The sequence below is a fragment of the Prunus dulcis genome, chromosome 4 (genome assembly GCF_902201215.1).
Source record: "Prunus dulcis chromosome 4, ALMONDv2, whole genome shotgun sequence".
NCBI classification, from domain to species: domain Eukaryota; kingdom Viridiplantae; phylum Streptophyta; class Magnoliopsida; order Rosales; family Rosaceae; genus Prunus; species Prunus dulcis.
Genome location: NC_047653.1, coordinates 15,104,598 through 15,129,650, shown reverse-complemented (window position 1 = coordinate 15,129,650; position 25,053 = coordinate 15,104,598). Strand labels below are relative to the sequence as shown.

Genomic DNA, 25,053 nt, shown 5'->3' with positions numbered 1-25,053 from the left:
AAACATGGATTTCCAGTCATAAGAAAATCTGTTATCTTCCTAATCATGGAATATTTTTATTTTTGACATTATATATGATTACAAAGCATGGAAGCACAGCCTCCGAATTCAAAACCACGAGCCTTTTGGGCTCACTAAATTGCTCCCCCCCATTCCATGGCAGAATCAAATTCACCATCTTCCTCATCCATGAGTCCATGTGCATGATAATGAGCAATGCGCCCTGCAATCACTCCACACACCACAATGGCCTTCCTTGCACACTCTCCTTTCTCAGCACATTCCTTGGCCGCCTTCTCATGTGCCTTCCAACTTTCGTGGACGAAGAAATGGTCCTATCTCCGGTGTCAAAGCCAGAAGCTATTATCCTGCAAACTTGGCATTTCTTTTTACAAATGGTTGATAAGCCATTGATCCCTAATGAACAAGTAACGGCGGCACCATGGAATTGCGGAAATTCATTCCCATCAACCACCAACCTCTCCACCCTCTTACAAATCCGGAAACTCATTCCCATCAACCACCAACCTCTCCACCCTCTTACAAATCCGATCCTTTTCATACTTGGATTTCACCATCTTCCTTTACTCTTCAAAACCATGAAGAACATCCAAACTGTGGTGCACCTTCAACACCTTCTCAATTGTGAGGCCTACTTCACCAACCCAACCTGAGCGGATAATACTCTCCACAACACCAATGGAAGGGTCCCCTCCAACAAGCTCCGAGATCAAGTTAATGGGTTTTTAGGCTTTTGTCTTTGTGCTCTTTTTGGACTTGCTTGCAGATGAAGAAGAAGAAGCTGCCTTGGGCATGGTTTTTCCTTGGGTTTTGAAGGCACTTCCTTTCCAATTACAACACCGTGTTGTTTTGAACCCTTTGGTGGAGAAGCAGAAAGGGTCTTCTGGTTTTTGTTTTTGTGGGGATATGGGTCGTGGCTTGGGCTTGAAACACTTTATGGTGGAGCTTGGATGGCAAACCAGAGCAGCCAGAGAAGCAGCAATTCAGGCACCTTTCCACCATGCTTTTCTTTGTGAAAGTAACCATTACTATCCACCAAATTGCACTCAAAAGATTTTTAAAACGCAGATTCAATTATGATTCTCAAACCTATCAATTGCATCCAAATGCAATCAAATCATGGCCATCAAAATCATTTATCATCCCTGTTGTATGTCGTACAATGTAAACAAAAAGAAAAAAAGAAAAGAAAAACAAGAGCAGGATGTTCATCCCTGAATGGTATGATCATAAAATTCACAATCGTCATTTTTTTCTTTCAACGGCATGCAATCCGAAAACCCAACTGCGATATGCCAATACTGCGTGTTCTATCATTTGCCATACTTCTGTTTCAGCCGTTCTCTCACAAACTCATTTCGAGCTTTGGTTCGAGCTTGTTGCGGGGCAACATTGACATAAGAGATATGAGCACCAAAAGCAAAAAGAGCAGCAGCAGAAATGAAGCATCCTATTGTCATAGCCAACCTCTTGGGCGTGGACGGAAAGCAAACCACCATTTCCTGGGACCTTTGCTTGCAAATTTCCCTATGCAATGCATCAAACAAGAAACATAATCTCACAAACCTAACTTATAGAACAAAGCGGTTCCAAATGAAATTCTATGCAGATATGAACTTACGTGAGTCAACTACCCATTCCTTGTACAAAGAAAAAGAAAACATACGCAATGAGTTCTAAGAACAAACATCTCTGTGTGGCATTTCATCATATACATAGAGGGTACTCCATATTGGTGATTTAAGCTGTGAATTAAGCTGATACCAGTTTTATTTGAGAGACAATTGATGAGAGCTCAATATCGGTCAAAGATAAATTGTACCTGAAAGAGAGAGAGAGCTACGCCTTTTGGAATACAACGCGGAGGCTCAGGCAGAGCAAGAAAGACGACGCAGAGAGCTTTTGCCTTGACCACGGAAAGAGACCAAGAAGTCAATTTGCTTTGCGATGTCCCTCAACTGTGACATACCAGAATTCAATTTTTTGTCTTTTCTGTTTTTTAGTTTTTTCCTTTTGTCAATTCTCTTTTATAGATGGATCACATATCATATAAAAGAATTGAGAGAAAAAAAAAAAAAGATTAGAGCTTGAGGCCTTCCCCAAATTTATAATAGCAAACAGCTCATCAATTGCAATACCCTAAATTGTAGACTATAAGCCACTACAGCATGGATGATTAATATTGGACTTGCAACCAACAACTTTGTGGGTATCTTGCAAACGAGGGTTGGTTTAGTTGGTAAAGTCCCTACACTGTGTGTAGTGTCATTAGTGTTCGATGGTACGCGATCTGTAATTTCCAATATAAATCCATACCCATGGCAACTGACAGTTGGATGTCACACGTAAATCCTTCTAACTCGGGATTGTGAATCTGCCTTGGCTTTAGTAGTGAGAGTAGCCAATCGTTGTAGATCTCTTTTAATTAGAGTAAAAAGAGACTGTATCGTTAGTTATTCCTTAATGTGGTTTAATGGCTTAGGTTTCTTGGTTTAGCGGTTTAAGAAGGGAGGTCTACCACTTAGTCGTGTAGCTTAAATTTAGTGGCTCAGTATTGGTGGTTTGGACATTAGAAACCTCGGTTCCACAGAATAATTGAAGTACTTTTCAAAACCACCACTTCAATTTGATCACTTAAGTTGGAAAGAACCATCTCAATTCATGTGCCACCATAACAATTGAATAGGTGTGATATTGTTGAGGTAGCAAATATTACACATCAAATAAATTCAAATCCTTTGTGCAAATGCATGTACATTGGTAATTTTCCTGTCAATCCGTAGCATTCGAGAACTTTATTCTGAAGAAACAGTACGAGACTAAATTGCTGAAGGCATATGCAACATCCACCTTAGTTTTAACAACGAAAAAGAAACAAATTTATTAGTATATAACAAAAATGGGATACAATCATACACGCATTAATCTATTGTACAAGATGATATGGTGTGAGTAGAAAAGAATCAGTATACTACAAGCAACACAATGCCTCAACCGGTCAGGCGATTTACCTGATGAAATGAACTCAAAAACACAATGATTTTGGGTGTCAAGGGATCATACCATACCCGCACACATCTACAAACTGCTTTTACCTCCCTCAGCTGATTTTTGGCCAATCTTGCACAATGCCCATATCCCTTTGCAAAGTGAGGCCAACACCTTCCAAGTTTCCAGTACCATTGCTTAGGTAGCCACATTTTAAGTTTCATAAGGTAAATCCTAAAATTACAGATCAATTGTCCAAGAACTTTGGTTATCTACTCTATATTCAGTAAAACAAGCTTCTATCTGAATTGTGTAAAACGGCTTTAGCATTCCTGAGGAAAAAGAAATGGTGGTACATGGAACAGACACAGAAGGCAGAAAGGATTCTCAATCACTCCCGCTTCCAGCATTGAGATGGATTTGTTTCTGCCAAAACCAAATAATTTTCAGCACCCAAGACTTCTCATTATGTTGTTAAGCTTGTCAATAACAACTGGTGGACTGGCAAATGACCCCTCAAGATTAATGGCATGATATTCCAACCCTTTCCACCCGGCAATTAATGCAAAATGTGGCCGTCTATATTGACTACTAATAATCTCCAGAATCACGGTTTTTGGCATTGCAGATACTATGTGTGTGAGACCTGCACCATGAGCACCAATAATAACAGAAGCATCTTGAATGGCCCGGACTTGCTCTTTCATGGACATGTGTGCAAACAGTCCATTCACAAGGTTTATTTTGCATTCCTTATGATTAGATACCCAGCTCTTTAAGGCATCAAACACTTCTTGTTCATTACTTAGCCTCGACTCAACTTTACCATGATGACGTGGATGGGCTAGATAATCTTCACGTCGAACAAAAAGGACATTAGGACCTGAGGCTGGCTTCTCAATACGATGTCTATGCACTGGAAATCCAAAAGCGGCTTTAATCATTTCACCGAACTCTGATAATCGAGCAGTTTTCTGGTCATCAGGGTGTTGCCACAGGTCGGGTGCAGATGCACCATGACAATTTATATCTTCATTCAGCCCCTTAAATAGTGGAGTTTCATATCCCAAAGGTGAGAGAATAAGATGACGAAAACAAACTGGACCACTAAAGTTTTTAGCATATCTAAGGCTAGAAAATAATGCTTTCCATGTTTCTTCCAGAGATGCCTGAAAATGACCACCAAAGTAAGAGAGATCAGAAACAGGGAATCATTGACCAGCATTCAAACAGAACAAACTCAACATGCTTTTCACTATAAATGATGAAATTTGATAAAAGTATTGCTGCATTATACTCCTATAGATGGTAACATTGAAATCTTAGGAGGAAGAATTGAATATAGAACAACAAAAACAGAATAACCAACGAACGATACTCCTCTATCCTCAAGAGGACATCCTCACTGCTTCCATCTTAAGCGAAGACCATCCATTGAAGAAATATTTAGTAAGAGCATCACTATCAATATATTACGGACTGTAGAGGCTCCCTGGTACCCTGTCCTGGTTTCTGTCAGAACTTGACAGTCAGCTCACCTATAAAGTCCCTCCTTTTATGGCTGATAATATTCTATTCATCCCATCTAATCACATATACAAAGGATCTCATTTCTAATGAGGATTAGTTCAGAAAAAAATTTGGGAGTTTCATATTTTGATTTTCTCTCAATCAGTCATGAGCCTTGTAAAGGTGTGTTCTTGGTTTACACCAAGTTTGGTACACAGAAACTTAGACAGGGAATTATAGAAACCAGGGGTATAGAGCATCATCTGAAATATCATCATTGTAATATTCTTAACATTTATATAAAAGGACATCAACTGCCCTCCTTGCTCCAGAAAATATATGGACTTTTTTAAATTGTTAAAAGAAATAGTGTATGCCTCTTCCTTTCAATAAAAAGGAAACAAAAAATAACTATTGCATGCCTCGAATGATAAATCATGATAAAAAGTTAATTTACACCCCTAGCATTGCGTGCACATACATACCTGTGTAGCCAGTAGAATGGGAAGTATTATAGCGAAAATGTTACGAAAGGAACAAAATATGCAAAGAAGAAAAGTCAATCACACGTACCCTACAGTGTCCATCTACAAAGACTAAATGAGGTCGATTAGGTAAGCCAGTGACTCTTGAAGCTACATAAGCGCTATACCAATCCGTGAATGTGTGGAAAAGATTTGCATACTCAAAGCGTGTCACCAGAAGTGTTGGCTCCTCAATCCACTGCAAGTACAGACTTTTATACCAGATTTAGAAAGAAGAAAATAATACTATAATCATTATAGAACATTAACTACAATTACAAGAAGAAAAAGAAGAGCTGAGTTATAGCCATTCTCTCAAAGTTGCAGTTTTTTTCTTTCTTTATATAAATTATTTCAACACCAAATTTTAGCAGACAATTAATCTGCATCCACTTTAGATAAGGAAACTCCCCATTATTCGGTAATTAACAAAAGTTGCATTCACAATTGCATTACATTACTTCCAAGTAATTAGGCCATTAAATTTTCTTCCAGCACCATATGCATTCAATTCCACAGATTTGAAAAATCGAAACCATAAAAAATCATTTTTAACAGACCCATATAGCAAATCTCCAATCTTGGAAACTCCCAAAACGTAGAATACATTACCATAATGCAAATCAAACCCAGGAAACCAAAACCTATCACTAAACTCACATATAACAAAACCCCCAAAAAACAGCAGTTCCTTAAAGAAAGCTCAGCAATTTGAAACCCTATAAACCAAAATCACATCAACCCTCACAACAAATGGATTAAAACCTCTCATAATTATAATCAACTGCCAAATCCAAAAATAGAAACTAACAAAACCCAACTAACCTCATTGCACTGAAGCTCTGTGGTGGGCACGATCCGAACAGACCCAATCAATTCTCTCATGGTGTGTTTCACAATCTCACCATGAGGCACATACTCATCAAGAAACTCTTGGGTCACAAGCCTTTGATCCTCTCCACTAATCCCATCTCCTCCGTCTATCTGAAAGGCACCGGTTTGGAACTCAGGCAACTCCTCTTCCTCTCCTCTCCCAATGACCTCCTCCAAAATCTCACCACCTCTTGACATTTTAATCTTCCCTGGGTCCATTCTGAGCCCCCCTCCTTCACATACTGAGCTTCTCAAGGTCTCACTGAACCAGCACTTGAACCAACCCATGCGATTCAAGGTCAAATCCTTCTTGGGTTTTAAGAGATCGACTCTGTTAGTGAACCCATTGCCAAAATAGGCCTCGCAGGAGCGAAAGGGAACTTGGGTTGTCTGAGACCAAGGGAGGTAAGAGGGCAAAATAGGCCATGGCTTCGAATAGCGGTACGGGTGGCGATTTTGATCTGTTAAGGGGAGGCGGTTCAGGGACAAAGAATGGCGGGCTTGGGTGTCGGTTTGGCTTGGAGTTAATGTTCTGGAGTGAGAAGTGAAGTAGAGGCAGAGAGAGAGAGAGTTTAAGGCAAAGAGAAACAGAAGGATCTTCAGCAGTAACAAGTTCCTATTGTTCATGGCTCCTTCTCTCTCTCTCTGAGAAAACTGATCAGTCTTTGGCTCTGAGTTTCTGGGTTCTTTTGGCCTTGTGAGAAAAGGGAAAGAAGTGCAGCAGTTGAGTACCTTATGTTGTGGACTGCCGGGACCAATTGAAGTTTGGCCAGTGCGGAGACTTATATCTGCTTTTACACATTCTGGGAGATCTAACCAGGAAGTTCTCGATCTGCTCCTATTAAATAGTGTTTGCGTTACTAATGGATCATTGAGTTTATTCCTTACACACCAAGGATTTTCCTTATAATTATAATTATAATTTTTTATTTTTTTATTTTTTATTGTAAATAAAAATAAAAATTTATTATTTACTTACTCATTAAAATTTCATTTTATTATAAATATGACTTCTTATAAGGAGACAGAAAATTCCCACAAACAAATATTCTCATATTAGGTTTCATATTTTAGCATAGTATCAGAGCGGCGATCTTAAAATTGCTGACTCTAGTTTCGATCCCTGCCGGCCGCTATTGGGGTTGATGATTTTTTCAACCCTTATAGAGGTAGCACCACCGACTCATTATTTTCTTCTCAACCAACCATAGCCGAGTTGAATGCCCAAGTGGCTCAGCTCCTACAAATGCAAACTTTGACCCCGAATCCGATCATGAATCGGGATCCTATTTTGATGACCCCAAACCCGATCTTGAATCAGGATCCTATTTCGACGACCCTGACCCTGACCCCGACTTCGATGATGACCCTGACCCCGAATTTGTCTCTGATTCAGACCTAGATCCCGACTTCGACTTCGACTCCGGCCCTAACTCAGACTCAGATCTCGATCCGAATTCCTACTAAACCTGTATCCTATGCATCTTCCGCTGCACAGATTATGACTTCCCGACTAACGACCCCGACACATGGATGAGATTGTGCATATTGTGGTCATCTGAGACACACTTGTGAGACTTGTTTAAAATTGCATGGCTACCCCAAATGGTGGGCTACTCTCAAAGATCGAACACAACACGACACGACTAGTAATGGTATTGGTTATGAATTCCATGCTTCGAATATGATTGATCCCAAGAATTGGGTAATTGATTCCAGTGCAACTGATCATATGACATTTTATCCTGATGATTTTCTGAATACTACTCAACCCCGACGAACTTGTATTGCTAACGCCAATGGAGTTACTTATCCTATGATAGGGGCTGACACTGTTGCACTCTCATCCTCTCTCATACTGTTTAATACTTTACTTGTTCCATTTTTATCCAATAAATTGATGTCCGTTAGTCAGCTTACTGAACAATTGAATTGTTGTGTACTCATATATCTGAGTTTTTGTTTGCTTTAGGATATTTACACTAAGAAGATTCTTGGTCGTGGTACTAAGAGGGGGGCTATATTATGTAGATGACTTCAGTCCTGGCATGGCTAATAATGTGATGCATCCCTCGATAGCAAACAAAAGCAAATCTGGTTATGGCACCATCGAATGGGACATCCGTCTTTTAGTTATATGAAGCATCTTATACTAGATTTATTCTTAGGTTTCAAGGACTTTGACTTCACATGTGACACTTTTATTTTGACCAAGAGTCACTATGTGCCCTATCCATTGAGTACGAACAAATGTACTATTCCGTTTACGTTAATTCACAATGTTTGATTACTTTCACTTATCACTACTCCTTCTTGCGTTCGGTGGTTTGTCACATTCGTAGATGATTGTACACGGATGACATTATTTTATTTGCTGAAGAATAAAAACAAAGTGTTTTCCCCTTTTTAGTTTTTCCACAAACAAATGAAAACTTAGTTCAATGCTCAAAAATAAATTCTTCGTAATTTGTCAATCATGACTTTCAGGCTTACTTCCAACAACATGGAATTATCCATGAGACGATTTGTTCTTAGACACCATAACAAAATGGTGTTGTTGAACGAAAGAATCAACATCTTCTTGAAACTGCCCGAGCACTTCTGATTGGCGCTCATGCTGCTCGCCATCACTAGGATGATGCTATTGTCACCGTAGTTCACCTAATCAACTGCATGCTTTTTAGTGTATTGACCTTTAAAACTCCCTTACAAGTGCTTGCACAACATGGGCCCCTGCCATCTGTTTTAGTACTCACACCTAGAATCTTTAAATGTGTGGCTTTCGTTCATCTCCACAAAAAACACCGTAACAAACTTGATCCATGTGCGCTTTGTTGTGTTTTTGTAGGTTATGCCACTCATCAGAAAGGCTACCGCTGTTATCACCCTCCTACCTGACGTACATATGTCACTTTAGATGTGACCTTTCTGGAATCTGAGCTGTTCTTCCATGACCCATCATCCAATTCTACGCTTCAGGGAGAGATACAAAGTGAAGAGCATAATTGAAGCAACTTGAAAAACGAAGAAATTCTCCTATATACAAAAATGATCGATAGTCTTGAGTTCGGAGCACGAGATTACTCTCTGCAAAAAAGCGATCAATCACCCATTCATATCGATTAATCTCTTGACCCACCTGATCCCTGCGAAGATGTTTCTGATCCGAGTCCCACACCTACGAACAATACATAACAATAAGATGAAGACCCTTTCTAACTTAACAGTACCAATATACCAATCTCCTAAGAATATCCTTGGGGTAACTGCTCCTACTACACTTGTGAATTTAGATGATAAATCTATTGGATACCAATTACCTTTCAGGCAGAATCTTGGAAAACCACCAAATCGTTATTCACCTGATATTAGCAAGACATCAAAGTATCCAATTGTGAATCATGTATCCACTGAGAAGCTATATGAACCACTCAAGGCCTTTGTGCATTAGTTGTCTACTATTCATATCCCAACTAAGGTTACTGAAGCACTTAAAGATCCTAAGTGGGTTCAAACTATAAAGGAAGAGATGAAAGCTCTTGAGAAGAATCAAACTTGGACATTGGAAAATTTATCACGTGGAAAAAAGACTGTCGGATGTAGATGGGTGTTTACCATAAAACACAACGCGGATGGATCTATCGAGCGATACAAGGCAAGACTTGTGGCGAAAGGGTACACACAGACTTATGGTGTAGATTATGAAGAATCCTTTGCCCCATTTGCAAAATTAAACACAGTCAGAGTCTTACTATCCCTCACAGCTAATTTGGACTGGCCACTACACCAGTTTGATGTAAAGAATGCCTTCCTACATGGAGAACTCATGGAGGAGGTGTATATGGACATTCCTCATGGATATAATACTACTAAGAATGGAACAATATGCAAATTACGAAAGGCATTGTATGGACTGAAACAGTCACCACATGCATGGTTTGGAAGGTTCACCATAGCAATGAAGAACAATGGTATCAAACAAAGTAACTCAGATCAACTTTGTTCTTGAAACATTAGAAAGGGAAGGTAACAGTTCTAATAATCTATGTTGACGACATGATTATTACTGTGAATGATAAACATGAAATATCTCAGCTGCAAGACTATTTGGCTACTGAATTTGAGATGAAAAATCTAGGTGAACTCAAATATTTCTTGGGGATTGAGGTGGCCTGATCATAACAAGGCATATAGGGTTTAGGGTCTTGGACTTATTGACGGACACATGAATGCTAGATTTCAAACCTGTAGACACTCCTACCATTCAGAATCATCATCTTGGAGAATACCCGGATCAAGTTCCAACTAACAAAGAAAGATACCAAAGGTTAGTGGGAAGATTGATCTACTTGTCTCATACTAGGCCAGACATTGCTTATGCAGTGAGCGTCATCAGTCAATTCATGCATTCTCCGAGTGAAGACCACATGAATGCAGTTATTCAGATACTTAGATATTTAAAGTCTGCACCCGGAAAAGAACTTATGTTCTTAAAATATGGTAATCTGAATATTGGTGGTTACACAGATGCATATTAGGCATGAAGTATAACAGATAGGAAATCCACATTCGGTTACTTCACATTCGTGGGAGGTAATTTGGTTACATGAAGAAGCAAGAAACAGAAGGTCCGCCTTATCCAGTGCAGAAGTCGAATTCAGAGGTATAACCAAAGGAATTTGCGAACTCATTTGGTTAAAGAGGTTGCTTACTGAACTTGGGTATAGACCTACATCTATAATGAATCTCTTTTGTGACAACAATGCTGCAATCGCTATTGCACATATTCCAATTCAACATGATCGCACCAAACATGTTGAGATAAATCGACACTATATCAAATAGAAGCTCGAAGCTAAAGTGATTTAGTTTCCTTTCGTAAAGTCCGAGGATCAATTGACGGATATTTGACAAAGGGAATTTCCAATAAAGCGTTCCACAATTCACTGGACTAGTTGGGCATTGGCGACATCTATGCATCAATGTGAGGGGGAGTGTTAGCGTGACTTGTGGACCATTGACTTTCTTTCCTTACACACCAAGGATTCTCATTATAATTATAATTGATTTACTTTAATTCCTGATTTCCTACTATAAATAGAAATAGGAATTTATTATTTACTTGCCCATTAAAGTTCCGTTGTATTATAAATATGACCTCTTACAAGGAAAAGAATACACAAAAAATTCAAACAAACAAATATTCTCATACTAGGTTTCCTATTTTAGCATATATGTTCTCATTTGTTTAGTTGTGTGCTTGTTTAGAGTCATCTTCTTTAGCAAATTTTGCTTCTAAACCTTTTGGTCCTCAGACCCGAAAAAAAAAAAATCTTCTGGTTCAGGTCCAGCCCAATTGCTTTTGTGCTACCATTTCACTAATGGTATGTTTACTAATCCGTAGTTGGATTAGGAGAAATTGGATTGATGATGAATTGAATTGATGAGAATTAGATTACAGATTCCTATTGAAGTTGTTTACTAAACCATATGGATTGAGGGGAGTTAGATTCCAAATTCCTATTGAAGTTGTTTACTAAATTATGTGGAATTATGATAGGAGTGGTACTAATTATTAAAATGTCCTCACTGTTAGGTTAGAGTAGATGACAAATTTGAGATTTTAAAAATTGTGTGAGGATATAATGGGTAAAAAATATGAATTCCTAATAGGTTAGTTCTGTAGGAATTAGAATACCATCTCCCACCAAAGAATTGAATTCTTCCAAAATCACGAATTCAAATCCTAATTTTGTGTGGACCCCACTTACTTTTCAATTACTTGATGTGAAGTAAACGCAGGAATCCCCCGTACATGAAATTCAATTCATGACTAGTAAACACACCATAAGATCAATACGACAAAAATTTCCCTCTCATTGACCAAAAATGTTTTAAGATTGTCCCTATAAAACGGATTTAATTCAATACCTCTCACCCCAAACCTTAAATCATGAATTTTCAGCTGTATTGTATTCGTACACTTACATGATCACCAACGAAATAAATTGAATCACCGTGCAGAAAAGTGTATTTTTATTGGCTATGTCCCTCATCAGAAAGGCTACTAATATTATCACCCTTTAAGTCAAAAGGTATATACCTCCATGGGTGTAGTGTTCTGAGAACACGACATATATTTTTCAAAAGCAAACGAGGAGAATCTAGAGCCAAACACCCCAACTTTTCTAGATTAAGCGACCGGTCATCTCTCTTTATCCTTGCACAGGATGAGTCTCTGCCTCCAAACGACCAGTCGTCCCCCCAAAATGGCAAGTCGCCTCCCTCGGGTTGTTTACACCCTGTGTCTCTGGCAAGAAACGACCGGTCGCTAGAGCCACACGACATGTCGCCTCCCTATTGCCACAATTAGAAAGAGACAGTTGATCTGTTTTATGATATATTGCCTGCTCCGGACGTGTCTTCAAATCTAGAACCATACCAATCACCTCCTGATGATGTCATTCAGGTAACATCTCCACCTGAAACTGATAAGACTAATGAAATTTATCATGATGATTTGATTTCAAAAAAGCATAAAGGATACAGATACCCTTATATATCAACTTCCATAAAGGAAGAACCGTGGTAAAGATTGAGTACAATACAAAGCAAATCTTAAAGCTAAAGGAAAATACCCCATTAATAATTATATATCTCTAAGCGGATTATCAGAGTCACATGTACAGTTTGTGAAACAGTTGGCCGATATATCTGGTGTAAATGAAGCACTAGAAGACTCAAAATGGAAAGAAGCCATGAACGAAGAAATGCGAGCTCTCCAGAAGAATGCCACAAGGGAGCTCATGCCTTTACCTCACGGAAAGAAGATGGTGGGATGCAGATGAATCTATACTGTGAAACTCAAAACAGATGGATCCATTGAAAGATATAAAGCCAGATTGGTGGCGAATGGGTATACATAGAGGTATGTGGTGGATTAATACGAGACCTTTGCCTTAGTAGCCAAGATCAACATTATTAGAGTCCTACTGTCTCTAGCAGCAAATTTAGATTGGCCACTACATCATTTCAATGTTAAAAATGTCTTCTTACATGATAAATTGGAAGAAGAGGTATACATGGATTTACCACCAAGATGTAATTTAGCTCATGACAAGAAAAATCAAGTTTACAAGCTCAGAAAGTCATTATATGGGTGAAAATAATTTTCCATGGCATGGTTTGGAAGATTTACTAATTTCATGAAGAATTAGGTGATGCAAGAATTAAATGAACAAAAAATGGCAGTGCACCAGCAAGAAAGTGGAAAACTAAGGAGTTTTGACTCTTTAGTTTCTACCAAAGGTAAATTTGGACATACATAATATTTTTATATAATTAAAAATATTATTTTTAGTGAAAAAGAATGACATATATAGAGAAGGTTGTTAACATTCTACATGAAATTATTCTATTTAAGCAAAAAATAAAAAAAATAAAAAAATAAAAAAGGCATGAGCAATTTTTCTTTTCTTATTTATTAAGGACCTCATTTAATGTTTGGCCCTAGGACCACCAAAATGTCAGGGCCGAACCTGCTTGCATGTAATTAGAATTTGAGAGACTGACCAGAATGAGAATCATTGAACATGAGGAAAAGGTTGTTGAAAAAGAGTCCCATCATCATATTTTTACGAACCTTATGTTTTATTTAGGAAATTAATTATCATTTTTTGTGTTTATTCGGAATATCTATTAGAAATTAATTTAGCATCAATGCCCAAGACATTGACACCCTTCAATATCCTAACGAACCCTTTCTCTCCTTAGCCTTCTTCCTAAGAATTTTGAGCTCTCGAAAAATCTTTGTTGCCCTCTATTTTTCCATAGCCGGTGAGGCACATGGCATGGAAATCGAAGATCGTATCCTTAACCTCATATTTCCATATCTCACATTTCTTGTCAAGGCATGTATATGTCCAAAGAATGTCTAGGGTCCAAGATGCCCTGCATGTAATTATAATTTAAGTGACCAGAATGTGAACCACAGATTACAAACCTTATGTTTTATTTAGGGAATTAATTATAATTTTTTGTGTTTATTTAGAATATTTATTAGAACTTGATTTTGTGGTTTGAAAACCGTCGAGGTAGATTTTCCCTACAAAATACTGAAAAAAGAAAAAGAATAAAAAAAGAAAAAGGAAATGTGTGATCCTCTAGAGATGATATTGGCTAAATCTTTCTGCAGACAATATCATACTATTTTTTACTCCGAAAATGGTTAATAATAGGCGACATTAATCAATCATGTAAGCATTGAAATGGTACTAAAATTCAAACACTTTTAGCATGGAAGCACTTTTAGCATGGTTTAGATGCATATCACGTGTGTAGTTGAACTTTTGGGTTTCTCTTCTTGCAGTAATGTGGATCGTCATGGCCATTATGATTCCTCAATTGGGTGAACATGAAGTGAACGAGGAAAAATGGTTTGATTCCTAATTTGGGCTTATGAATTTAGTATTTGGGTGATTGATTTGGAACTGTTCCACCACTCGCAGCATTGCAGATTAGATCTTCTTGCAGTAATGCATATCATGTTTTCTGTTAATACAAATGAATATAGAACTAATCCAGGAAATGTTTTTGTTGATGCTGTGTATTCTAAGGCTGATGGCACTCTGGAATAATTTCATAGCCCTGATGAGTCTTCTTTCTCTGTTAATGAAGGATGAAGTTTCTAGTATGGAACTGTCGTAGTTGTAATAGGATCTTTTAGAACTATGTTAAGCATTTACATGGACTGTATAAATTTCATATATTTTGTTTTTTTGGAAGCAAGACAATTAACTGATATTTTGGAAAGGAGATTTCGATCTCTTGGTTTTAATCAACTAGTACATGTGAAGCCTAATGGATTTTGTTTTAACAAAAAAAACCTTCCATCAAAAGAAAGTGATTAGTTACACGTAGTTATGAGTAACATAAAAAAAAAGACATGGAAAAAGAATAGAACCCACAAAAATTCAGATTTTCTTCTCCTCAAAGCGTAACCCCTTTCTCTGAAATTTTCCACCTCCTTATATCACGTCCTAGGGTTCTAAAAGTTCTCTAAAAATAACCTAGGACGTCCCAATCCCTAAAGAATAGGTAACGATATAAAACTAGGAAAGTCTTGACTCAGAATTCTTCTTTGACTGAGAAAGTAGATTAGTTTTTTTTATGCACGTCTAAGGTAATTCCTCCTTCAAGATCATTCAGGAAAAATATTTAAATTGTAGATATTTGTCTTATATTCCAACCATATATTGCACATCTTGAGAAAAAGTCAGGAAAAATCTTCAAATAATCATTCTTCCACAGCAGCACAGTTTTGACGGGATTGCACCTTGTGCTGACTTAACTTCAAAGACTGCTCTCGTTGGCTGCCTTGAAAATTCTAAAAAAATTCCACAATCATCTTTAAGATATCAACTTTCATCTCCAACTGGTCTTGTACAAAAAATCCACCAAAAACTCGTATTTCCTTTGAAAATCAATTAACTGCTCCTGAAAGCTGAAAATTGAAAAAATAAAGTAATAAGTCTTTTTAAAATCCAATTCTCCTAAAAAAACTTAAACATAAAGAGTACATAAATGTGTAAATTTATGGACTTATCAAATACTTTACATATTAAGAAACACCACTAGTACTAAATAAATTGAGTATAAACACATTTCATCATGAAAATTGTTTTATGTTGACGAGGCTAATATTTTGTAGAGATGTGTGGTTTTAATTCACAATTTAACAATATAAGCATTTGTTTAGGAATATAGGTTGATAAAACATCAGTACTCATTCTATCATTTCACATAATATTTTAAGCACTTTGTCTTCACAATGATCATCATCTTTATTATCTCTTGGATCTATATGTTTGTTCTATATTATTTGTCATTATCAAACCCAGTTTGTATGATAAAAAGGTGTGTATATATGTATATTGTACAGTCAATTTAATAGAAATGTACCCATCAAACTGCTTGTGGTTCTGTATCCAAATCATAACTTTTGATGTAGACAAATTGATTAATCAATTAACTACTTTTATTTCCACATCTTCCAAAATCAACCAATAAATTATCAAATAACAAAAGATCTAAAAATCAAGGCTAAGCGCATCTCCAGAACTCCAATGTCTTGCCTTCTCAAATCCATTGACACAATTGTCAAAATCATCAATGGTTTGGTCAATCTCTTCTTGTGTGTTCATCACAAAGGGCCCATATTGTGTTATTGGCTCACCCAGAGGTTCACCTCCAATTAAGATAAATCTAAGGGGCTTGGAAGATTTGTTCCATGCCTCCAAGCCATCCCCAGATCCAAGAAGAAGAAGATGGTGGGCTGTCACTGGCAAAGATTTTGGACTTCCGAAAATACCCTCACCCTCCAGCACATACACAAATGCATTCCATGATATTTGTATTGGCTGTTGCAAAATAGCCCCTGATTTCAGAGTGAAGTCCAGGTACATGGTTGGGGTCCTTGTGTAAATTGGTGACTTTGTTCCCAAGGCCTCTCCAGCTATTACCCTAACTTTCACCCCATCTTTTGCAGCCTCTTTAATGTCCTTGCTCAGCATTTCTTGGTACTTTGGCTCAATCCTGTGTTAACAAAATTTACATAATGATTATAGATTAGAAAGAAAAAGAAGCTACCTAATTCGAAGAATACTATTTGATTGTGACAAGGACTTCTGTCACTTTTTTAATGAGTTAAAAGCAAAAATGATGGTGTGAAATAAAAGCTGATCAACCACTATCAAAGTCTTAGCTCCATTTGTCAAAACTTATCCCAAGTTTCCAAAAGTTGAAAGCTATACCAGCACTAGCAAATGATGTATCATCACAGAACAGAAGATTGCTTGATGGCCACGGAATATGAGGGTAAAAAGCCCATAGATTTTTAGTATGGCTCAGATATTTCAGGCTGGCCTGCACACACAGAATGTGCGCTGCATTCAAAAGCACTTTTTGAAAAGGATTAAATCCCATCATGACCAATGATACAAATATTCCATATTAATATTCGGGTAATATTCTTTTATCAGACTAGTAGTGTAAGATATTCACGCTGCATGTTGCGAATCTACACTACATATTTTGATAAAAACTTACTCAATCAAATAGTCTAAATTCACAACTCGTAACACAAGCATTTTATGTTGCTAAACTATCTCGCAAAAGAATGTTTTCCAATTTATGTTTCAAATTAGTATAGGCTTTATAATGAACCCTAGATGACATCAAGTATATGTCATAAAGTCGACTCACACCCTTCATACATATCCATGGACCATGGTCAATAAAAATACATGAAGAATATACATACATTTTATGTTTGGAGGAGAGGTTTATCCACAACTGCAAACCCTTTTGGGTTCCCTGGGCCGCAGGCATTTCTGAATGAACAATACCTCTTCCTGCGGTCATCCATTGTAAGTCACCGGCTCCTATTGTCCCTTTGTGCCCTTCAAAGTCTTCATGTGTGACAGCTCCCTGATCACCCAAAACCAATTTCATTAAACTAACGTAAGTCTATTTATCATACAAATAGCCTTCATTAATCAAACCCTACCCATATACAGTTCACATCAAAGAAAATAGTAACCAAAAAAAAAAAAAAACCAAGTCTGGAAGGCTGACCTTGCCAGTCATGCAGTGAACGCTATTCGAATTTTGTATTATTTTTCATTGAAATTAAAACGTTACGTGCTAGATTAAAGGTTTGATTCCTTTCCATTGAAAAAAATAAAAAATGCATAACAATTTGATTGATTAATTCTGTGCTAAGTCACATTGAACATGTTTATTTAAAAAAAGTCACATAGAACAGTTAGATGAGGGAGACTTTGGTTTCCAGGTGGTTCATTTTTTTAATTACAAAAGGGAAAAAAAAAGAAGGTATTATTATGTCTTAGTCCACTGAGGAAGTTTTCAGGTAATTAATTTACAAGAAACTGATTAGCTGGAAAGGTAACTTAAACAGCAAAGAAATAATTATAAAGACTTTATACCTGCAACATGTAGGTCACTGTCTCAAACCCTGTAATTTAAGAAAGAAAGAAAAAATATATATTTAGAATTCAACCCAGTATTAATCTCAATGAGCATAGCTAATTACAAGGACGGTGATGAAGACCTCTGTGTGGATGATCAGGAAACCCAGCAGGAGCAGAAACTGCAATTGCAAAATAAAATATTAGAAAATAGCTATAAACAAACACATCTATTACATTTACATACAATAAAGAAACAGGGAAAAACAGAGCTGCCCACCTGAGAACTCATCCAGAACAAGAAAAGGATCAAAGTATTTCAGCTCAAACCTGCACAAAAATGCAACAACCCATTGATTCAAACATCTCAAATTCCCCAATCTTTCCCTTCATTTGAATAAAAAACAAGAACTTTTCTGGTCTTGAATGAAAACCAAGAACTTTTCTGGTCTATCTGTCATGAACTCACTGATCAACTTACCTCCCAATGCTCCTTCTAACAACTGCCCCAACTCCTTCATGTTGAGGCCTAGCCAAGAACTTCCTCACAACAAGACGAGGTTTTTTGACAACTTCTCTCTCAGGCATATTCTCTGTTATAAGTCTTAAAAAACTCTGGTTTGAAAACTGGTTCAAATTAATGTGAAGGAAATTGAGAGATATCTGTAGGTGTATATATAGCAATGAGAAAGAAAGAATTTAGAGGGAGAAAAAAGTCGGTATGTTTTTGGAAGGTCAAAGTGAATTTTGTTGACAGCCAATAAGACCCAATGGGACAGGTTTGCTTGAGCTCCAGGGACTTTATTATGTACCTTAGTGTATGACATCAGCATGACGTTTTGATGATGTCGTGGGTTTGATTGAGGATCCTAGCTGTTAGTTTCATGAGTGCCACGGCTTATGGAATGCATGGGTCATGCTTATGCATGCTTAGAGATGTTGTGTGGGGGCACGCAATTTCTGGGAACAAAATCGGAAGTTGGTTCGCGAAAAGCAATGGCAAGATATTTTGTCTTCCCATTATGGAACCTTCCTACGCAATGGTTCTGTCTTTTCATTTGAAGTTGAGGCATATACATTAGGTTTGTGAATTATGATCACAGAATTGGAAGTATGTTTCATTTTTTTAAAATCGTCTACAAATGGCATTTTAATTTAAGTTCAATTTTTTTTTTTAACAAATTTTTTTGTTTCCTTCATTTATAAAGCCATGACTAGTGATCAGGGTAACAATAAATATGTATTGAATTTGTATTCATGCGAACCGAGTACTTGTGTCATACTCCAATAAAGCGGATATAAATATCACTAGGTGAAAAATTTGTTGATCTCTGCAGGTCATCATGTACAAGAGAAGTTCTGTTGTGCACCCACCTATAATATAATAAAAGGATTTCCATTAGTTTCTCTTATTTTTAAAATGTAATTTTCCATATTTTCAAATTAAATTCCCATAAACAATGAATTCCTAACATAAATAAACATGACGTTGTGCTAGCGTTTGAAAAGAATGTTGGCAAAAGAGAAGGTTGCATGCATATGCTTCTTTCCAATCCCGTTTTCGTAGAAAAAGCTATGTTGTTCGGAGAATGGACAAAGAAGAAAAAACAGACAAGGAAAACAAGAAAGGGGCCCATCCGGACAAGGAAAATGTTTCATTGATCTCAAACACATGACCTCCCAAGATTAATTACTTGCAATTACAAATTAGGTACTTTCATCTAATTTGTTCTCATATTGCCTAATCATATAGTGGACTGCATTTATCATGTGATTAAGCCACAATTTTCAAATAATTAGGGAAATAAGTATAACAACCTTGGTTTACTGACATCATTGATACAAAAGCATGACGTGAGGACAACCATTGGATAATAAGGAGCAAAAGTGAATCAAATCAAAGGTGAAGAGTCCCACTTTCAATGACGTGTAGACTTTTTGAGTTTTGAAACCATTCAATTCAAACAGCTAAATCAAATGAGATATATGTGAATCTTGTGGGAAGACATATTTAGGTTGAATGAGATAATTACAAGTGTGGGCGAGCTGCGTACAAACAAAGACAAATTAACACTTGTACCAAGACTCAGAAAGACAACGCACACCTTATTACATATATTAGATCCCTTTTTCCGTACATTATTAAAAAAAGAAATAAAAAAAGCAAAAAGGAAAAGAAAAGAAAGACACACACATACTTGCTAGGTGAAAATGATGTCACTTGAACGCACAAGAAGGCACCTATGATGGACTCGCCAACAGGATCGGTTAATTGATTTTGAAGGTCTAGGGCAGAAATAAAAGTTGTGGCTTATTATGTTCGACGCTTATCTCATTCTGAATAAACAAAAAAAAAATTCTCAGTTTAGGTGCTAAGTTGGTTAATTTACGTAAAAGAGACTCGATATATTAAAAATAAAGAAAAATGCCTAAAACATTTCAGAATAAATTCCAAAAAGCATGAATTACACAAATAAAAATGCTGTTTTTGCTACTATAATTCTTGGGCTAAAAGGTTTTATAGGAGGCCCTATTTTTTGGGCCCTATGCCATCGCCCAACTTGCGTATTCTATGGGTGGGGCCTGCATGGAAAGATGTATGGCAATGGGTCGAATCGGGAGTGGGTATGCCATTTGCATCCCCATCCCCGTTAAACTTTTTCCCCCCCGTCTTTGCCTTCATACCCGCAATATTTATTGTAACATCCCTGACCCAATTTAATCGATTTTAATCCAATTTAATTCTTTTGTGAAATTACAATCTTGCCCTTGGGAATATGGGTACTTTGGTCACTTTTTAATCCAGAAGGATTTTGGGAAATGAATGGCATTGTTGCGTAGAGCTCACTCTCACGAGTTCGTAGACACGTAGTGGGCTCAAATAGGAGTTTTAAAGAAGAAGTTGTGGTCAACCGTAAATTTTTAGAAGTTGTACTTTAAAAACAGATCACCTTGCTTCTCTCTTTCCCCATGCGCCTTTCTTCTCTCTCTCTCTCCTATGCGCACATTAGCAAATTTTCAACAGCGATTTTGTCGTCGTCCGGTGTTCGATTTAGGCAAAATTGGTTGCAAAAGTTTCATATCGACGTCTTCTATCTAACCCACCCATTTTCCCAGCTCAAACATTCAAAGAAATTAAACTGGAACGGCTGGAAGTTCCGGAATTTTCCAAGTTTCCCGCGACTCCGGCCGCCATTTTCATCAAGTGAGGTACGAAACTTCATCTACTCTTCGCGATCTATCTGTTTATGCAGGTATTGTAGATCAATTTTGAGGTTTTACAGATCGTTCCATATACCCATATTAGGCCAGCGGTTTGGCCTTGATTTCATCTAGCTCCGGTCACATTTTGGCCACGGTCCAAGAACAAAAAGTGTTTCCCTTGTTAGTATGAATGTATTGTTATTGGTATAGGTATATGTATTGTAGGGTGTTTCAAGAATTTTCCATCGCCGGAATTTTCTCAAGCCATTCAAGCATTGCCGACCCATGTGGCGGCACATGGGCCATAGTGTGGTGGCCCATTGTGTTCTAAAATGTTCCGCATGTCGTCCCGAGCGCCACGGTATGCTCAGATTCAAATTTGGTTATCGTATGGCAGTAGAACGGATTTACGCATCTTAAGCGATATTCGGGTTCGATAGGCTCAAACCGTGGGATCAGTTCCAACTTTAAATATGTCATTCCTCGTGCCTCTGGGATCGTTTATCAATTCACGGATCGAGAATCGGAGTCCCGAATACTCCGAATCTTTGAGTCTATAGTTAGGCGAAGCGATCGCCCTCCGATAGTGCGATTGGTTTCAATTCGACTACTCGATCGAGAACAAACTTTCAGGACGTGTTCAATAGACCTTGTTGGACCTCTAGGAACTTTCGGATTTGAATTCGGAGGTCGTGGACCCCACAAGCCCTGTTGACCAAATATGAAAAGTTTGACCAAATCGTTGACCACGGGTCTTTTAAGACCGTCCCATCCTTTGAAAAGTACTAGAATAGCCTTAGGTTTTCTCTAAGGTGGAGGGTCCAAGTCCTGGAAACTAAGGTTTGATTTTATATTCGCGGTTAAGGCTGTAAAGCGAGTTTTGGTAGTGTTTGGATTTTTGATTTAGTGTGTATTATGCTCTGAACATTTGAAAGGTATGTTTATAGTGCTTTAATTTTGAGATTATAATATTGTTTAATTGTGGTTATTGGCTGTTATATTGATATAAATGAAGCTTTGGGGATGGTGTGAAGTGATGCATGATTTGATGTTGAACGACGATAAATCCTGTGTGAATCTGGAATTCAATTATAATTGTGGAAGCCAAATCGGTTGGTATTTAATATTTTGGTTTGAGGTTATGAATGTGTGGGGTTTGGATTATATGCTTTTGAGAGTTTGTTGTCCATACTACAATATTTTGAGTTACGGAAGATATGATTATGGGATTTCCAAGGATTACTATTGTTCGTATTATTATTGTCATTACTATTATATATATATATATATATATGGAAATTGGATAATTGGAAATTGGAATTCGAGAATATCATCTTTTATTATATATATTAGTTTATGAAAGTGTTTTATGGATTGTCTTGCATATTTATATACTTCGGATTATTTGGATTATTGAGACTATGAATATTTTGGGTATTTATGGAATTTATGCTTGTGTGAGTATATTTTCTATACTTTGAATAACTATTTTGGGTACATTGGAATATTGAGAATTTGGAAAATTTGAATTAAGGGAGGGTATATTATTTTTTATATTATATATATATATATGGGTTATGAATCTCACCATCATACGTATCTTCCCTGATTACTTTATCCACACGTGGTGTTGAATTTTCCTGCATGTGGGCTCACTTGAATATCGATTATGGTTACTTTACCCACACGCGGGGTTGGATTTTCTGGCGTGTGGTAAAGAATCCAGACACATTTGATATTGGTTACTTTACCCATACGTGGCGTTGGATTTCTTGCGTGTCTGGTCACTTGGATACTAGTTATTGTTACTTTACCACACGTGGCGTTGGATTTTCCGGCGTGTGGTAATGGTCTGGGCAACTTTGGTAACGTGTGCCATAGGCCCTTGGCGGGATAGTCTGCTCGTGTAGGACATGGTTTGGTTTGGCCACACGTGGCATTGGATTTTTCGGCATGTGTGTTGTAGAGCGGTAGTCCCCCGGTTGGACAACTCATCCATTTTCTGGCATATGGGCTCCCTTACTTACTATCACTTTACCGCACGTGGTGTTGGATTTTTCGACATATGGTAAAGATCTAGGCACCTTTGGTCGGGTGTGCCATAGGCCTTGACAGACAATCTACGCGCATAGGACTTAGATTGGCCATACGTGGCGTTAGATTTTCGGGCATGTGTGTTGTAGATCGGTAGTCCCCCGATTGGACGACTCGTTCCCTAGCCATATGGTTATTAAGGAATCTTCCATGTGGTCTAGTCAAACAATATCCTGTTGGATTGTTTTTTAAATATTTAGTTATATGCCTTATGGTAATTGAAGTGAGAATGAATATAAATTTAATTGTGGGTTTTACTTGGACAAAATCTATGTGGACAATATCTGTACGTTTCTAAATTGTGATTCTTTTTGTCATAAGAACTACGTGTGGCTTGATCCCTCACCAAAGGGTAAGTAGGTAGGACGGGGTTTCACCTAGGTGCAGCCACGAATTAAACTATTACTTTTGTTGAGTTTGGTATTGAATATGTCGGTTGGCTTGAAGCCCAGTCGAGGTGAGATTAAATGGTTGATTATATTTCAGTTTTACTGAATGGTTGTGGTTAAAATGTGTTTGTGGTTATGACGGGTCTGAAACCCATTTGGATTGATGATTGATTCTGGCCTGAATCTTTAGAATTGCTTGCGATTGTACATAAATGATTTTAATTGCATGCTTTGGCATCGTTTTACAAACAGTGGGGCAAGTATGTGGAAACTTTGTTTTAATTCTTTCACGATTTTCTGTTTTGAGCCCTTAGGCAGTAGCTTGATCTAATCCGAGCAACCGAACCAAGAATTGTACTTTCGCGCCCTGAACTTCTGTAGGGCATTTCTATTTGTTTAATTTCCATTGAACTTCATTTTGGCTGTAACTAAAGTCTTCCTTAGAATTGCTCTGTTATCGCCCATGTAGGGTTGGATTTAAGGCCGGAGGACTATTCGGTAAATTGTGTGCTTTTACATTGTGCATGCTGCCAGTTGGACTATTATTACTGTGTTTCGACAGGTTGAAATTTTGGGAAAAGTCCGTTTTTCAAGGGAGTCTCTGCCGAAATTTCAGTAGAAAGTTTCGAGCCTCTTTTCCTTTGGTTTTGGAGAAGAGGATGTTGTTAGTAAGTGGGCCCGGCATCGGTTTGATGTCGGAAAAATTACGGTTTTTGTCAAGGATTCCGAGGAATTTGGGGCACGTCCTATCATTTATATCGGGAATTCCCCATCCCCACCTTCGTTGAGGAATGAATTCCCCGACCCGTCCCATTACGGAAGAAAAAACCAATATAAAACTACTTTGTTGAAGAAATTTTTTTTGCACTAAGGCAAGATATATAAATATATATATATATATATATAATATACTTATAAGACAATATAAGAATGTTTACATATAGACCGGAAGTTAACTAAATAAATAAGTAGTGTGGCTTAAGATTTGTATAAATTATATAAATATATAATATAATGATAGGAAATATAAAACTTGGTCGATACAATCACTTTAATAGCATATTTATATATACTATAATATATTTATGTCATCAAAAAATTACATATATTCTAAATGGCGAGGGTTCGGGTTTTGGATTAAAATACCATCCTTGCCCCTCCCCGAACACCATACCCAAAAAATTTCCCTTACCCATCCCCATACCCGTTTTTTTTCCTTCATATCCGACCCATTAGGGTCGTATAGCTGCGAAGGCCCTTACCCGCGAGGAAAATTGCCATCCCTAAGCCATGTATATTTGGCCTGCATATACTCCATAAAACAAAAAGTAAACGGACATGGAATAGGATGAGTGGGTTGATTATCTAGCCCAACTGCTTATAACGAGTATTGGAAGATAAGACAGTAGTATGTACTTTTTTCTTTCTCAAATTCTATCAAGGGGTTACATGTAATGATTTGGA

At 37.4% G+C, this 25,053-nt stretch overlaps 2 protein-coding genes and 1 long non-coding RNA gene across 3 annotated transcripts; all 3 read right to left on the bottom strand.

The window, feature by feature from the left end:
- Positions 1–8: 8 nt before the first annotated feature.
- On the bottom strand, positions 9–2,101 carry LOC117625913. The gene is made up of 3 exons (XR_004585466.1): positions 1,844–2,101; positions 529–1,548; positions 9–479 (listed from the first exon to the last, which is right to left on the bottom strand). It is a non-coding gene; the product is annotated as an uncharacterized LOC117625913 (long non-coding RNA).
- A 786-nt stretch (positions 2,102–2,887) lies between these two features.
- LOC117625897 (beta-1,2-xylosyltransferase) lies at positions 2,888–6,736 on the bottom strand. The gene is made up of 3 exons (XM_034357486.1): positions 5,868–6,736; positions 5,092–5,241; positions 2,888–4,178 (listed from the first exon to the last, which is right to left on the bottom strand). The coding sequence occupies exons 1-3, from the start codon at positions 6,540–6,542 to the stop codon at positions 3,456–3,458; spliced, it is 1,548 nt and encodes a 515-aa protein (XP_034213377.1). The 5' UTR covers positions 6,543–6,736; the 3' UTR covers positions 2,888–3,455.
- Positions 6,737–15,913: 9,177 nt separating this feature from the next.
- On the bottom strand, positions 15,914–18,638 carry LOC117626608 (pirin-like protein). The gene is made up of 6 exons (XM_034358376.1): positions 18,384–18,638; positions 18,183–18,232; positions 18,046–18,084; positions 17,921–17,949; positions 17,236–17,402; positions 15,914–16,508 (listed from the first exon to the last, which is right to left on the bottom strand). Exons 1-6 carry the CDS (start codon positions 18,488–18,490, stop codon positions 16,004–16,006), a joined length of 897 nt encoding a protein of 298 aa, XP_034214267.1. The 5' UTR covers positions 18,491–18,638; the 3' UTR covers positions 15,914–16,003.
- Positions 18,639–25,053: the final 6,415 nt, after the last annotated feature.

Excerpts from the sequence above, each read along its gene's own strand:
- LOC117625897 (XM_034357486.1), bottom strand. The coding sequence starts at position 6,542 with ATGAACAATAGGAACTTGTTACTGCTGAAGATCCTTCTGTTTCTCTTT. Across the intron at positions 5,242-5,867 it reads CAGAGCTTCAGTGCAATGAG|TGGATTGAGGAGCCAACACT; the intron begins GTTAGTTGGGTT and ends CTGTACTTGCAG. Across the intron at positions 4,179-5,091 it reads TTGTAGATGGACACTGTAGG|GCATCTCTGGAAGAAACATG; the intron begins GTACGTGTGATT and ends GGTCATTTTCAG.
- LOC117626608 (XM_034358376.1), bottom strand. The coding sequence starts at position 18,490 with ATGCCTGAGAGAGAAGTTGTCAAAAAACCTCGTCTTGTTGTGAGGAAG. Across the intron at positions 18,233-18,383 it reads GTTAGAAGGAGCATTGGGAG|GTTTGAGCTGAAATACTTTG; the intron begins GTAAGTTGATCA and ends ATTTTTGTGCAG. Across the intron at positions 16,509-17,235 it reads CTCTCCTCCAAACATAAAAT|GATTGAGCCAAAGTACCAAG; the intron begins GTATGTATATTC and ends TTGTTAACACAG.